General features: G+C 35.4%; 1 protein-coding gene across 2 annotated transcripts in view; it reads left to right on the top strand.

Moving 5' to 3' along the window:
* RB1CC1 (RB1 inducible coiled-coil 1) overlaps nt 1-17626 on the top strand; it is an 87452-nt gene that overhangs the window by 29278 nt on the left and 40548 nt on the right. For both annotated transcript variants that reach the window (XM_036752291.1, XM_036752283.1), the window contains exons 6-8: nt 3868-4070; nt 5416-5848; nt 16886-17056. In XM_036752291.1, coding sequence (XP_036608186.1) covers nt 3868-4070; nt 5416-5848; nt 16886-17056 — 807 coding nt within the window. The remainder of the gene's footprint in view (nt 1-3867; nt 4071-5415; nt 5849-16885; nt 17057-17626) is intronic.

Below are 17626 nucleotides of genomic sequence, written 5' to 3'. Positions count from 1 at the left end.
ATTCTTTGAAATTTTACAACATTCATTTTTTATCGTTTTGTGGTAGTTCTTTCCATGTACATTATTGTAGTCATTGTGTATGTATAGATTTCTTGTCATGCTTCACTTTGCATCAGTTCGTTTCTTTGCATGATTCTCTGCATTTATGGTATTCATCTCTTTTTTTTTTTTACAGCCCAATAATATTCTATTGCATTCATGTAGCACATTTAGTTTAGTCATTCTATAATTGGTGGACATCTACTTTGTTTCTAGTTATTTGCTACCACAAAAAGTGCTGATTTATAAATATAATGGTGGATATGGGTATTTTCTTTTTATCCCTATCACTTGTTCTTTCTTTTGGATGGATTTGCTACAGAGAGAGTCAAGATTTCCTTTGCTGATAATTATTTCTGCTGTGCAGGACATAAATTCAACTATTTTGTTCTCTTTTAACTTCTTTCGGGATTTTGATTTCTCTCTTAAACCATTTGGGAAAATTTGCTGATATTCAGTTCTCTCTTTGGTTCTCTGTTTTAGCAGGAGTTGGTTTAATTTCCTTTGTTTTGCAGTTTTTATTTAGAGACATTTGCAGTCATTTAACTGTCTTGGGAGCCATTTTTCTCCTTATGTTTTAATATTTTCCCTGTTGATTTATCTGTTTTTGCTCTAGATTATTAACTGAGCTTTCTTCTTTGTGAGAGTTTTGGTTTGTTTTAGCCTTTTTTTCCTTATATTCCCCTGTCTTTCATTTCCTGACTCCTTTCTCTTTGATGGAGGGTCCCCCAAAATTTGTACTAGATTTGTATCTCATTCTGCCCCATTGGGTATATGCTTTTCACGAGCCTCAATCTCTGCCCCAAGTATCTTCTGAGGGAATGAGACTAGCTCCATCTCATTCTAGTCAGGCCTTTTTCCTTCATGCTTAGTACACAGTGGTGTCCTGACCTAGTTCTCTTTCTTCTTAATTTGCTGGCTAAGCACTGCTGCCCCAGGCAGAACATGCTTTTGCCTTCTTCTACCTCCTCCTCTTTTGAAAGGGGGTGGTACAGTTCAGGTCTACTGTGTCTTGCCACAGAATGATAGAGTGAGGGCAGAGACAGATTGTGCTGGCAGAGACTATAGCAGGCAGGGAAATTAGTGAGTATATCCCAGAGCACAAGCTAGTGGGTCAGGTTATATACATCTTGCCCAGAGTGTGTGGGCTCATGACATCACCTCTGTAGGCTTTTTGGTATTTTGACCTGTAAAGATAGCTGGAATTTGCCCACTGATTGTACTTTTATCATTGACCTTTTTAGGGTATATGCCTGAATTAAGTCAAAAGGTTAGGTCATTTTAGTCACTTTACTTGAATATCAACTACAAATCACTTCCCCAAATAGTTGAACCGCTTCACAACTCCACCATGCATATGTGGCTATGTTTCCACAGTTCCTCAAACATTGATTATTCCTATCTTTTGTCATTTTTGTCAAGTTCTTGGTGTGAAGTGCAATCTCAATGTTGTTTTGATTGGCATTTTTCTTCACAACTTTCCCCACTTCTTTGTGCAAACTTGTAAACATGATTTCTTCCTTTTCTAATGGTACATTGCAGCTACTGAGAACCTTTTGTTTTCTTAGGCAGGCCTTAAAAACCCCATCTTTGCTTGTCATTAAAGTTGATTTCTAGGAGTTTTCTTGACCAGCTTAACTATGGTCTTTACATCCATATCATGTATCCAGTTTTAGTATGTTTTATTTGTCCTTTAATATAATTGTGTGTTCTGTGGTTGATAGTGACCACAGATAAATTATTATGCCACTGTCAACCACAAACACATGCACTCACACATTCCGCCTCTTCCCCCTACCCACACACACATACAGCAGCCCTCATGTCACAGTGATTGAAGGAAAGGCTTTGTAGTTATGAATATTTGGGTGTAAGTCCTGACTCTTACATACATTAGCTTTGTGAATAAGGACAAATAAACTGAAATGCCACAGTGGTTAGAGCATGGGGCTGGAAATCAGAAAAACTGAGTTCAGATCTTTCCTAAGATAATTACTAACTGTATGATCTCATGAAGACACTTAACCTCTCTCAGCCTCAATTTCCTCATCTATAAAATAGATATAATAACAGCACCTACCTCAAGATATAACTGTGTTTTTAAAGAATTTTGCAAACCTTAAAGCACAGTGTAAAATGCTAGTTATTATTCTTGTATAGCTATTGTTAAATCAATTAACCACTAATTAACCCAGATCACTATCCTGGGAGTAAAGTATAGCATTTTGTTCTACTGGATAAAGGGTTGAATTTAGACCTTGGTTCGTAGCACTGTTCTGCCACTTGCTACCTTGCATAGGTCACTTAATATTTCTCGACCATAGTTAGTAAAATGAGAGGGCTGAACTAGTTGACCTCTAAGGTTAACATTAAATCTTTAATTCTCTAATATTATCAATTAGAGAGTCTTAACCTGGGATTTTGCCTTTTAATAATTTGATAATTGCATTTCAATATAAGTTGTTTCCTTTGTACTTTATCTTATGTATTTAAATTTTTTTTTTCCTGAGAAAGAGTCCATGGACTTCACCAAACTACCAAAAGGGATCTGTGACACAAAAAGAGTTAACTATATTGAAAGAAATTTTTACACCTGGAGTTCCCATCATTGATGACATGAAATCACACATCCAGATCCTTACCTCTTATACATTATGTGTATATATGTCTTTGTACATATATACCCATACATACACACACACTCATATGCTTCAATACATTGATAGTTCTACATGTGGGCTCATGTATAATAATTTTTAAATGAAGATAATTTGTGAAGAATTATAGTTATGTTAATCTATGCAAAGATGCTTAACTGAAAAAATAATTACAATGAATAAGATTTTGGTTTTGTGGATCTGGAGTTAATTGCTTTTTGTAGTCCTGAGGACTAAGATGGTATTCTAGGATTGTGGAATGAATGAGTGAAGCATTTAATAAGCTCTTACTATGTGCAAAGCACTGTTTTAAGTGCTGAGGATACAAATAGAAAGGTAAGACAGTCTTTGCTTTAAAGGCGCACACATTCTAGTAAGGCAAATAACACATGGAAGGTTTCTGCTGCTAGTCATATGGAAAAGGCCCTTAGTCTTCAGGGTACGCTGGTAAAGCAGATATTAATGACTTACGTCATTTATACTAATAAAATGATAACAGTTTGTGATGTTGAACCATTTGACAATGCCAAGGACTTTGGTAACAAGACCTTTCTTTTTGGGGTCTTCAGTAGTTGTGACTGTCTCTTCGGGTTTGCTTCCCAAGATAATGGCTGAAGGCACTAGGTTAAAAGTATTGCTCTTCTGAAGGACCTGGGTTTGGGAATCCTAGGCTGTCTCCATCAGAATCCTAGAGTTCACATATCTAGAGCAAGAAAGAATGTCAGAGGCCATAAAGCCCCAACAACCTCCTTTTACAGATGTGGAAACTGACACCCAGGGAAGTTAAATGACTTACCCAAGATAGCACAAGTACCAAACATTAAAAATGAAATTTGAATTTCTTTCCTCTGACTCCCAAAACTAGTGTCCTTTCTAAAACCATAATGACATTCAGCTTCAGTGTGTATTTTTTGTTGCAGCTTTCTTATTTTTTTTTTATTTTATCATTTTTTTTTAAAGAATTATAGCTTTAAGAAGTTTTGACTTACCTCAGCCATTCTGAAATCTCAAGAGAAACACATTCACAACTCCTGTTGTAATTGCCATAAGGGAAATGATGACCATCCTTGCCTCCTAAGATCTCTTTTTATTTCCTTATATACTTGGGTAGTATTAGGTCATTTCTAAACCTGATTTGATGGAATATTTTATTCATTTTTTTTTCACATAGGAAATGCATGAGGTTGCCAAGAAGCTTTGTTCCTTTTGTGAAGGTCTGGTCCATGATGAACATCTGCAACATCAAGGCTGGGCTGCAATAATGGCCAATTTAGAGGATTGTACATTATCCTACCAAAAACTGCTTTCTAAGTTTGAAAGTGCTTATTCAAATTATCTACAGTCCATAGAAGACATCAAGTTGAAGCTTACACAGTATGTCTGCTACTAATGCCTGTAGAATTGAACTATAATTAATACAGTTTTTATTTTGTCATTTTTATAGCCAAACTTAATTACTTGAATTTTTTTGTTGTTGTTCTTGTACCAAGTAAAGTTTCTTGGGTCATTAAATGTCTAGATGGTCTGTTTTCAGAATATTAAGAAATATATCCTACAGATATCTTAAGAAATAAAATAGAATAATTAAATAATATGTACATTTAAAAAGTTGATGATTACTTATATATCTGTCTATCACACACTTCTTTTCCTTTCCCTTTTTCCTCTCAACTGAAAGGAAGACAAAGCTTTTATTAAAAGGTTTAACAAAAAACACTTCTTTCCCACTGATTCTTCAGTATGCAGAAATATAATATTAAAATTTTAAGTTAAATTTTTTTCTGACAGATTAAAAAGCAAGATTTTTTTCCTCATTAAGTATTTCTACCACAAGAAAATTTGATAGTTATTATAAAGGTATTCTTGGGCTAGTTTCTTCCATAATTTCATATTAAACCATTTGAGAACAGAAAAATTATTAAAGAAATTTTAAAAAGAAAGAGGTTGACTAATGAAATGAGTAATAGAAAAATGGCAGGAATCTGTCTTCTTAAAAAACAAGCCTTTCCAACTACTACAAATAATTTTTAAGCCTGATGATAGCACATATCAGTTGCATATTAGTCTGTGCTTTATCAACACATAATAGCCTGTACTATATATAATTATGTGATAGTTATATATAAGTAGAAATTTTATAAGTGAAATAATAGTTTAAATAATTTAAAGGAGCTACTACTTAAGAGATACTTTAGTGAATCTTCTCTAAAATATATAATCATCTCCCAATTTATTTTTTTGGTTGGGGTGTTACTTTGGATGTTTATACCGTGGATTTGCTTGATATCAGATTTATTTAGTCTGATATATGAATAATAAGAACCCACATTTGTATGATATTTTAACATTAACAGAATTTTTTTACCACTTATAACCCTGTGCAGACTGTATGATATTTGTGCTTGTTATTATTATTCCCATTTTACAGGTGAGGAAATTATCACATGATTGCACAACTTAGGTAGTGTTGTAACTTGGTCAAAAATCAAGTCAAAAGCAAGTTCTGACGTCAAATCTACTGTTATTTCTACTTTACCATATTGTACTGATTATTTTTCCATTTACCAAATTAGAATGACTGTTGCATAAAGACATGTGATTTTAAAGTCATCTATAGTATATTTTTGCAGTGAATTCACTTAGGAATTCTCCCCAGTTACTTTGAATTAGTGCATTTTTATGTATTTTCCTGTTACTGACAGTTTGCATATATTTTAAGTTTAGGAACTGCGGTTTCAGTAATGGCCAAGATTCCACTTTTGGAGTGCCTAACAAGACATAGCTACAGGGAATGTTTGGGAAGACTTGATTCTTCTCCTGAACATGAAGGAAAAGAAACAGAGAACAATGAGACTGAAAAATCATCAGAATTGGTGCTTTATCCTGATATGCCTCAGATGACTAACAAATCATTGTTAGCCTCATATTGCAAATCAGTGGAACATTCAGCCCTGGACAACACAGATGCTGAAAGTGGCAAAGAAATTAGGGAATCTTGTCAGAGCACTATCCAGGAGGAAGAAATTTCAGTAGAACCTAAAGAGAGTGATTTGCCTTCTTTCAATGTTTCTTTATTAGACTGGATAAATGTTCAAGATAGACCTAATGATGTGGAATCTTTGGTCAGGAAGTGCTTTGATTCTATGAACAGGGTAAGTAATCACTTTATTGACTGTACATAATAAAATTGTTGCTAATTGAAATCTTACTGATTGGCTCCAAATACTCCAAATAAGCACTTTTCCTTTTTTTCCCTCATAACCTTAGGTTAACTTTCATATTTCATTAATTAGTACCTGAAATTTCCATGAAAGTAAAAGAAAAAGGGGTAATAAGGTTTGATACATAATAATAAAATGATAGAGTGAGATTAAAACAGTGTACTATTTCTATTTTTGAGTTTTGTGATTAGAATGCAATTTTTAACATTTTTGTGATTTTTGATGCTGGTTTTTTGCTTTTGTTGAAATGTTAAAGTATTCACCAAGTTGTGTTAGTTATAAAATTAAAAGATGAAGCCATTAAATAATATGAAAATTCAGTTAATAGTAAGATTATGAGCAAATTTCATCACAAAAATATACCAACAACCTGCTATATTTAATTTCTGTAGGCAGTTACAAAGAAAATAACTAGAAGACATTTTCTGCCTTAAAGAAATGTGAAACAAAGCCACATAAACGTAATTGTATCAAGTGAGGAAAGCTTATTTGAACAGTCCAGATGTGTATTTTTTTTTAACCATGTCATATATCTCCTACCCTACCTCCTACTTGAAAAATTGTTGAAAAGAAGGAAACTCTGACCTTAGGATGGGCAGATCTCTCTTTAAGAAAGGGAGGAGATAGACTTTACAGACTAAACCAATGAGCAAAAAAATTTTCACAAAGAGCCAGCATGTCATTCTTAACAGTTCATCATGCCAAACTAAGGTCATTTCCCTTTTTTACAACCATTCTAAACTATTAAATTAGAGAAATGCTCCCTGTTAAGTTTTCCTCGACTTTAGCAAAGCATTTAATAAAGTATTTTTTGTCAATTTTTTATGGTAGAAAAATTAACAGATATTAAAATACTGATTTGGAATTGGATGAATGGCTGTATTCATCAATTGTTTGTCAGTTTGGAGGAGGTATCTAATAGGTATCTGTTTGGCCATGTTTTTTTGAACATGTTTATCAGTGATTTATTTTCTTCAGTATTTTTTTGGGTCTCCTTTTTAGCAGGCTATTGACTTGTTTTTCATGGTTTTCTTTCATCACTCTCATTTCTCATCCCAATTTTTCCTCTACTTCTCTTACTTGCTTTTCCAAATTCTTTTTGAGCTCTTCCATGGCCTGAGACCAGTTCATGTTTTTCTTGGAGGCTTTTGATTTTGGCTCTTAGACTTTGTTGACTTCTTCTGGCTGTATGTTTTGCTCTTCTTTGTCACCAAAAAAGGAATCTAGAGTTTGAGTTTGAGTCTGAGTTCATTTTTGCTGCCTGTTCACGTTCCCAGCCAACTACTTGACCCTTGAGATTTTTTTTCTTCTTTATTTAATATTTTTAATTTTCAGCACTGATTTTCACAAGTTTGAATTACAAATTTTCTCCCCATTTCTACCCTCCCCTCACTCCAAGATGGCATACATTCTGATTGCTGCGTTCCCCAGTCAACCCTCCCTTCTGTCACCACACTACCCCCCATCCCCTTTTCCCTTACTTTCTTGTAGGGCAAGATAGATTTCTATGCCCTATTGCCGTATATCTTATTTCCTAGTTGCGTGCAAAAACTTTTTTTTTTTGCATCTGATTTTAAAACTTTGAGTTCCAAATTCTCTCCCCTCTTCCCTCTCCACCCTCCCACCCCCAAGAAGGCAAGCAATTCAACATAGGCCACATGTGTATCATTATGCAAAACCCTTCCACAGTACTCATGTTGTGAAAAACTAACTATATTTTGCTCCTTCCTATCCTATCTCCCTTTATTCAGTTTTCTCCCTTGACCCTGTCCCTTTTCAAAAGTGTTTGCTTTTGATTACCTCCTCCTCCTATCTGCCCTCCCTTCTATCATCCCCACATTTTTATCCCCAGCCCCACATTTTTATCCCCTTCCCCTTACTTTCCTGTGGAGTAAAATACCCAATTGAATATGTATGTTATTTCTTCCTCAAGTCAATTCCGATGAGAGCAAGATTCACTCATTCCCCCTCACCTGCCCCCTCTTCCCTTCCTGCGCAACTGCTTTTTCTTGCCACTTTTATGTGAGATAATTTACCCCATTCTATCTCTTCCATTCTCCCTCTCTCAATATATTCTTTTCTCATCCCTTAATTTGATTTTTTTTTTTTTTTTGGATAACATCCCTTCATGTTTAACTCAACCTGTGCCCTCTGTCTATAAGTGTGTGTGTGTGTGTGTATGCATATTCCCTTCAGCTACCCTAATACTGAGGTCTCATGAATTAATATACATCATCTTTCCATGTAGGAATGTAAACAAAACAGTTCTTCTTTAGTAAGTCCCTTATGATTTCTCTTTCTTGTTTACACTTTCATGCTTCTCTTGATTCTTGTGTTTGAAAGTCAAATATTCTATTCAGCTCTGGCCTTTTCACTGAGAAAGCTTGAAAGTCCAGTATTTTGTTGAAAATCCGTATTTTGCCTTCAGTTTTGCTAGGTACGTGATTCTTGGTTTTAATCCTAGCTCCATTGACCTCCGGAATATCATATTCCAAGCCCTTTGATCCCTTAATGCAGAAGCTGCTAGATCTTGGGTTATCCTGATTATGTTTCCACACTACTGAAATTGTTTCTTTTTGGCTGCTTGCAGTATTTTCTCCTTGATCTGGGAGCTCTGGAATTTGGTGACAATATTCCTAGGAGTTTTCTTTTTGGGATCTTTTTCAGGAGGCGATTGGTGGATTCTTTCAATTTCTATTTTACCCTCTGCTTCTAGAATATCAGGGCAGTTCTCCTTGATAATTTCTTGAAAGATGATATCTAGGCTCTTTTTCTGATCATGGCTTTCAGGTAGTCCAATGATTTTTAAATTATCTTTCCTGGACCTATTTTCCAGGTCAGTGGTTTTTCCAATGAGATATTTCACATTGTCTTCCATTTTTTCATTCCTTTGGTTTTGTTTTATAATATCTTGATTTCTCAGAAAGTCACTAGCTTCCACTTGCTCCAATCTAATTTTTAAGGTAGTATTTTCTTCAGTGGTCTTTTGGACCTCCTTTTCCATTTGGCTAATTCTGCCTTTCAAGGTATTCTTCTCCTCATTGGCTTTTTGGAGCTCTTTTGCCATTTGAGTTGGTCCATTTTTTAAGGTGTTGTTTTCTTCAGTATTTTTTGGGGTCTCCTTTAGCTAGTCATTGACTTGTTTTCATGGTTTTCTTGCATCACTCTCCTTTCTCTTCCCAATTTTTCCTCTACTTCTCTAACTTGCTTTTCCAAATCCTTTTTGAGTTCTTCCATGGCCTGAGCCCAATTCATATTTTTCTTGGAGGCTTTTGATGTAGGCTCTTTGACTTTGTTGACTTCTTCTGGCTGTATGTTTTGGTCTTCTTTGTCACCAAAGAAAGATTCCAAAGTCCAAGACTGAATCTGAATCTGTTTTCACTTCCTGGCCATGTTCCCAGACAACTTACTTGACCCTTGAGTTTTTCGTCAGGATAGGACTGCTTGTAGAGTACAGAGTTCTTTGTCCCAGGCTTGAGGGGCTGTGCTTTTGTTTTCAGAGCTATTTCTACTCAGCAAGCTCTGCCACACCAGGGCTTCTCCTCCCCCACGAGCCACCAACCCTGACTCAGATCTAAGCAGGCTCTGTACTCCCACTCTGATCTGCTACATAATTCCTCCCAGCAGGTGGGCCTAGGGCCAGAAGCAACTGCAGCTGTAGTTCTGTAGTTACACCACCTCCACTGACCCCAGGGTGGTGACCAAACTGTGAACTCCTTTCACTTTGTCGCAGCAGCTTTTCCCACTAACCTTCTCTGTTTTCTTTGGTGTTTGTGGGTTGAGAAGTCTGGTAACTGCCACAGCTCACTGTTTCATGGCCCAAAGGCCTGTTCCGGCTGGCTGATTCCGTGTCTGGTCTGTCCTGGCTGATTCTGGGTCTGGTCTATCCTGGCACGGCCTATGCTGAGCTGTTCTCCACTCTCACCGCTGTGCAATAGACCCTTCCCGGCAACCATCCAGGCTCTCCTGGGCTGGAGATCTGTTTCCCTCTGCTGTTTCGCAGGTTCCGCAGCTCTAGAATTTGTTCAGAGCCATTTTTTACAGGTGTTTGGAGGGATTTGGGGGAGAGCTTAGGCAAGTCCCTGCTTTCCAGCCTCAATCTTCTTTATCGGTGATTTAGATAGAGGCACAGGTTGCATGCTTATTAAATTTGTAGATGACTTTTAGAAGTAGAACTAGATGACAAGATTCAAAAAAAATTGAGGATATAACATTTTGTTAAGTCAAAGAAGATGGAATTGAATAGGTTTAGATTTGAAGTCTTAAACTTGGGTTGAAGAAATCAATTTCTCAGGTACAGAGTAGCAGAGACATGGTCAATAACTTGTCTGAAAAGGTTTATTATTTTGGTTGCCCGAAAGCTCAATACAAGTCTGCTGTGTGTTAACAGCATCAAAAAGGCCAATGCTGTCTTGTGTGAGATTAAGAGAAATAGAGTAGTTTGCTCAAGGAGTTTACAGCCCCCTTTCACACTGTTGTTGTCTGACAATATTTGAAGTATTGTTTGATTCTTGATGTCACGATTGAGCCACAGATATCACTAGGCTTCCTGATTATGTTTAAAGCTGCCCTTTGGCAGCTTGTGTCTTCCATTAATATGCTTGTAGTATCCAGTATCCCTTCTCCCACCCTCACCACCTTCTGTTTTGGGTGCATCTCCTATGCTTACCTCATATTATGAGAGAACATTTCATGGATAGGTTACATTTCATATCTTTGGAAGTAATATACACATTAAAGAAATCACAAATCTCTGAATATTTGAGTAAGGAAAAGTTCTTACAGTTAGAATTATCTTAAAGTTAAATGTTTCTGTCTAGGACATTATCATCCATTCAGTGACTCAGGTTTGGAATATTAAACTCATCTTTGACTACTCGCTTTCCACACCACATAGCCAATGAGTTGCTAGATTTTGTAGATCCTACTAGGATCTTGGAGTATCCAGATGTCTTAGTGGATAGGGTACTGGACCTGGAGCCAGTAAGACCAGAGTTCAGATCCAGCCTCAGACACTTAGATGTGTAACCCTGGGAAAGTCCCTTGCCCTCTGTCTGGCTCAGTTTCCTCATCTATAAAATGGAGAGAATAATAGCACCTACTTCCCAGAGTTGTATCAATAGAAAATGAGATGTTTGTAAAGTGTCTTGCAAACTTTGAGGTGCTATATAATAACTAATATGATTGTCATCATCATCCATCCACTTCTTTCCACTCATGACCACAATCTTTGTTCTAGCCTTTATTACTTCTCCCCTGTGCTATTGCAGTTGCCTTCTAATTGGTCTTCCTGCCACAAGTTTTTCCCTTTTCCAACCCGTTCTCTGCAAAGTCACCTAAGTCATTTTCCTAAAACATCATCCTGACCATGTTACTTCCCTGATCAGTATTTTCTAGTGTGTCCCTAATAACCTGTAGAATCAAATACAATCTGTAATTGGCATTTTAAAAATCAACAGTTTTATTTCATTAACATTTATTTTATGTTAACATTTATAAATTAACATTATTTTCTCTTCTTACTTTCTCTCCCTTGTAAAGGAAAAAAAAAACCCTTATGACAGATATTCATAGTCAGGCAAAACAAATTTTCACATTGGTCATGTCAAAAAATACATGCCTCATTCTGCAGATTGAATACATCTGTCTACCTTTCTCTCAGAGAGTGCGTAGCATTTTCCATTGTTAGTCCACTGGAATCCATTGATTACCATGTTGATCAGTTACTTCATCATGGATAGTGAACAAATTATGATATAGTAATGTATTGGAATACTCTTGTGCATTAAGAAATAATGAAAGAGATGGTTTCAGAGAACAAGATTTTTATGCACTTCTGCAACCTGTACCAGGAGAAATTTTATAATATATTTATCACTATCTACTATATATAATATATATGGCATTTAAGGCATTTAAAACCTTTTACTATCTGATTCTAGTCTACCTTTTCATTCTTAATTTTAAATTACTCCCCTTCATACCTCTCCACTTCAGCCAAACTGGTCTTTTTGTTCTTCTTCATACCAGATATTTTATCTCCTATCTTTGCAGTTATACATTCTGCCCCCTTTCTTATGTCTTCAGCATCTCCTCTCAGAAACCGTAGCTTCATTCAGATGTCAGTTTAAATGCATTTTCCTTCATGAGGCTTTTTATAGTCCTCATAATTTCCCCTGCCTGCCCCCCATATTATCTTGAATATACTTTGCATATGCTAATATATACCTTCTTCACCTCAGTAAAATATAAGGTACTTAAAGGCAAGGATTGTTTCATTTTTTGTTTTGTTTCCCCAATGTCTGTCACTCTCTCAGAACATAGTAGTTGGCTAATAATAAAAAAAAATTTTGTTGATTGATTTCTTTGTGTAGATTAAGCAGTATAATAAAGAGATGTTTTAAATTGTAAAACTTTAATTTGGGCCCAATAAACATTTTTTGGTTTTGATTTTTTTTTTACCTTTAGTTACTTACATATTTTTATATTTATAACAAAGTTTTCAGTAAAGTAAACGTTTTAAAATGACATTGCTGCTGATTTAAAAATGATATGGTTTTGGGGCAGCTAGGTGGCGCAGTCAGTAGAGCACCGGCCCTGGAGTCAGGAGGACCTGAGTTCAAATCCGGCCTCAGACACTTGACACATGTACTAGCTGTGTGACCTTGGGCAAGTCACTTAACCCCAACTGCCCGGCCAAAAAAAGCAAAAAAAAAAAAAATGATATGGTTCTTAAGAGTAATAATTTTTACATCATGAATTAGTGTATTTTTTCATATTGGAATACAATACTGTAGGAATCCTAAAAGGTAGAATGCCACTGAATATTAGTGATTATTTCCCACAATTCAACTCTGTGTTTTTGTTGTGAGGGTACATGTTTAAGTGTCTATCTGTAGCTACTTAGCTTCCCTAATTACAACATAGTTTACCCAAGATTCCTTCCATAATAAAACCAGGGAATATACTTCTAGTCTTCTGGGTAGATCACTCTAAATCGGTTGTCACTACTTGAAATAATTCTTAAAATGCTTTCTCTGTGTGTGTGTGTGTGTGTGTGTGTGTGTACACACACGTTATACCTGCTATAGGCCAGGTACTATGCTAAATGCTGTGGACATAAAAAGAATCAAAAAACAATCCCTGCCATAAAGGAACTAAGAATCTAATGGGGAGACAACATGCCAATGTACGTGTGTGTGTGTGTGTGTGTGTGTGTGTGTGTGTGTGTGTGTGTGAACAAGCCATGTAGACAGTAAATAGGAAGTATTTATATTTCTCATTAACCTTCTGATTAAGGTGAGGGGGCGGGACTGAGGGAGGGGGCATTAAGAAAGGCATTCTGTAAAAGATAAGATCTTAGTTGGGACTTCAAAGAAGCCAGTAGGCAGATTTGAGGAGAACGATCATTCCAGGCATTGAGGACAGCCAGAGAAAATGCCCAGAGCCAAAAGATGAAGAATATCTCATTTGTGAAATGGCAAGGAAGTCTGTGTCACTGGATGAAAGAGTATGTGCCAGAGAGTAAGGTGTAAGAATACCAGAAAGGTAGGAGGAGGCTAGGTTCTGAAGGGCTTTGAATGCCAAACAGAACATTTTGTATTTCATCCCAGAGATAATAGGGAGTTTGAGTAGCAGGGTGACATGGTTGGACCTGCACTTTAGTGGCTAAATGGAGAATGGATTGGAGTGGGGAGAAACTTGAGGCAGGCTGAGTCAGCAGGAAGCTAATACAGTAGTCCAGATGTGAGGTGATGAGGGCCAGAACTAGAATAGTAGTAGTGTTTGAGGATAGAGGGGGGCTGTATTTTGAGAACTGTTAACAAAGGTGAAATCAACTGGCTATGGCAGCAGATTGGATAGGGGAAGGGGAGGAAGGAGTGAAAAGTGGTGAGCAATTTAAGATTAACTCCTTGCTAGCCTGAGAGATTAGGAGGTTGGTTGCCCTCTATAGATTTATGAGGGACAGGGAAAATTTAGGGAGAAAGATAGTAAGTTCTGTTTTGGACTTGTCAAGTTTAAGATATCTCCTAGACATCAAGTTCAAAATGTTTGAAAGGCAGTTGAAGAAGTAAAGAGGGAGAAGAGGGCCCAGGACAGAACTCTGTGGAACATACATACATACATACACACATACACCAATAAGAAGAGTCAGCTTTCAAATGGAGAGTATTCATTAATCAGTTTCAGAATCCTAATGCTTTTTTCCTTATTTTTTAAAAGTAGAACGTTTGTATAATTCCTTACCTCCATTATATTTTGTTTTCAATTAATAAAGCATTCTTTCCATTGACCATTTAAAGTTTCTGGATTTGAAGAAAAACCTATTTTAATTTGCTTTACTCCTGATGATAACTTAGAACTGTCTGTGTTGTTAAAAAAAATTTTAACAATAATTTATATTGGTATCTTTTTGTTTTTAAAACTATCCTCATTTCATAATTTATCTCTTCTTACTCCCTACCCCCACAGAGAGCAATGTGTTACAATAAAGAATAAAATGAAAAGAGTTGGGCAGAGTGGGGAAACAGTTGGATAAAACAAATACATCATACAAGTCTGAGAGCATATGCTAGATTCCACGCTTCTCTGTAAAGAATGTAGATGTGCCTTTTCATATTGCTTTTCTGGGGCTATTCTTGGTAGTTATAATTATGCATGTAACAGCATTTAGTTTTCCATTTACCTTATTGCCTTGGTTCTGCATTTTGCATCAGTTCATATAAGTCTTCCCCATGCTGCTCTGTAGTCTTCATTATTTCTTATATGTGGGTAATATTCCATCATATTCTTGGACCGTAATCCATTTAGCCATTGCCCAACTAATGACATTTTGTTTGTTATTTGCTACTTCAAAAAGTACCAATATTTTACCAAATATTTTTCTGTATATTGTACTTTTCTATCTTTTACCCTGAGCTATAGTCCTAACAAGCATACTCTCTAGGTCAAAATAGATATTTTTGGGTAAAGCTAATAATTTATAGTTAATGTTTTAAAATTTAATTAAAGATATTTTAATCATTCTGTTTTGTGTCTATTTTAATGAGCTCCAGAAGGTTTTAAGGATGTATTGTAATTCTATAACTTAATTATCAAATTTAAAAATTTCTTGATCACTTTTAATTTTTAAGTGAAGTCTTTGTGCCTTCATACCTCTTTTAAAGCTGCATAAGTATAACTGTCATTTGAAAAATTGTAACTTTTATTTCTGGTGATAACATTCGATATCAGTTCTCAAATAATAAGTGACAATATTTTGGTGACAGAAGGGGCAATTAGCCTGAGAACCAGGTTTATTTTTTAGATGCCTCAGCTTTTGTATCATACCTAAGCAATTTGTTATTCAAACAAATTGATTTGAACTTACGGTGCATTGCTGCTTTTAATCCTTTGTAATAATTTCTGATATATTTTAAAATTTACTTGAACTTAATATTTTAAGTTGTTTTTTTTTTTAATTTGGTTTAAGGAAGCAGACTTTAAGCAACAAGCCTGTAGCACAGCATCTTGGGTCTACATTAATTGCATTTTGACAGTATATAGTAAAATACTGATCATTTTTCCCAAATAATGATGATGAGTATGTTGGCAGAGAAAATGCTCCAATAGTGGAAATGATTGTGAAATAATTTCTTTATGATATAAGAATATGTTTTGGTACTTTAAATATGTTTATTCAATTTTCTGGGACATTACAGTACTTCAAATAAAACATTAAAGACCTAGCTACTACACTACTCATACTTTGGCTACTGCCCCTTACAGCTGCCTCTGATGATATTTTTCTTACCATAAGCTACAGTGGTCTTTACACTCTCGATTTTTGATTTATACCTTTCCAGTTAGTTTATGGAAGCCTTCTACCTGGGTTATACCTACTGTGCTTCTAATAAGAATTCGAACATAACATTTTCTGTAGGGTATTGGGTTTACTGAATTATGGCACATGGCCTTTTCTTTCTGTATTGCTAATGACATGGCATTCATTGACAGAGTACATACATTGACTCTATGACTTCCTTGCTGTTTGCCCGATTTGTGTTTGTCCCACAGATTTCTACAATGATGTTATGGGTCAGTTCTGTTTTTACCTTGTTTATCTTGACCTTTCCATGAGAGGAGAAGCCAGATTTAGCATAGTTTGCTACTGAATTGAGCATCTCTTTTAAATTTACTTCAAAAGTAGTTTTTAAAATAGTGTGACTAATACTCCAGTTGATGAATTGTCAAAGGATATGGACAGGCAATTTTTCTATGAAGAAATCAAGACTATAGATAATCATATGAGAAAATGCAATCATTATTAATTAGAGAAATGTAAGTTAAAATAACTGTGAGATATCTTACACCTATCAGATTGGATAAAATGATAGATACTCTTCAACTGGGGAGTGGCTAAACAAGCTGTGGTATATGATTGTGATGGAATACTGATGTGATATAAGAAATGATGAGTTGGTTAATTTATGAAAACATGGAAAGATTTGGAATTGTTCAAGGAAGAGGCTATCCAACTCCAGATAAAAAAATTACAAATAGAATTTTGCATAGTATAGTACTCTCTTGTGTGTGTGTGTGTGTGTGTGTGTGTGTTCCAGTTTAATTGTAGCCTTGTGGGGGTTGGGAGGAGAAAAAAAATAAAATAAAAAGTGCATAGCAGAGAACAAAAGAAAACCTAGAGGGAAGCACAGAAAAGTGAGATTGCTTTGAAAGCAATACGTAAGGTTTATTACATAGGTTTTCATGAAATAGTAATTTGTTGTTTTATATTGAATCCTCTCTTAATGTTCTACTGTGTACATGAGAAATGTTCTCCTTCTTTCTCATTTTTGTATTTAAGCTCAAAATTAATAAATATAAATTTTAAATAGTGTAAATATCATCATTTTGGGATGCATGTGAACTACTTTCTTTAAAAAATACTTCGGAAAGTCATTGAAACATTTCTTTGCTCTTGTCTCTTAGCTTGATCCAAGGTTCATTCAGCCCTTTTTGGTAGAGTGTCGACAAACTGTTGCCAAACTGGATAATCAGAACATGAAAGCCATTAAAGGACTTGAAGACAGGCTTTATGCACTGGACCAGATGATAGCTAGCTGCAGCCGATTGGTAAATGAACAAAAAGAACTTGCTCAGGTAATTACATCCCTCATACTAGAAAAGAAAACTTCTCATTGTTCTCTATAGCATCCATGCACTGTCATCAGAGAACATTCCTTATATCAATATGTGATTGTATATTATTGTATCCTTTTAATAATGGATTAAAGATGTTACGTAACTTTAGTAACTAATGTAAGATCAATATAAAAATGAAGTGATTTAAAAACTAGTGGCAAATGAGGATATTCACATTAACCAGTGGATATATTTGTTGAAAAAAGCTAGGACATGTTTTGCTAACCTAAAAGTGGCTTAGATATTATTTCATGATTAGATTGGTAATGGAAATCTACTTCACTTTAAGGTAATCGGTCATCTTTTGTATTTTGTCCTCTTTGTTTGAGATTAGTAATTTTATAAGCCTTTTGAAAATTTTAAAAAGCTGGGGAAAAAAAACCACATGATTTGAAATATTGGAGGTGTGATTGATCATTCTTTAAATGCAGTCCTATTTAATTACATTCAGTTCTGGATATCGCATTTTAGTAAGGACATTGCCAGACTGAAAGGCAAGCTGGCATGGTGGATATAGAGTTGGCCTTG

Source organism: Trichosurus vulpecula, chromosome 1, assembly GCF_011100635.1.
Source record: "Trichosurus vulpecula isolate mTriVul1 chromosome 1, mTriVul1.pri, whole genome shotgun sequence".
Taxonomy (NCBI): domain Eukaryota; kingdom Metazoa; phylum Chordata; class Mammalia; order Diprotodontia; family Phalangeridae; genus Trichosurus; species Trichosurus vulpecula.
Note: the sequence above shows the minus strand (reverse complement) of the source record. Positions and strands in the feature narration are given on the sequence as shown.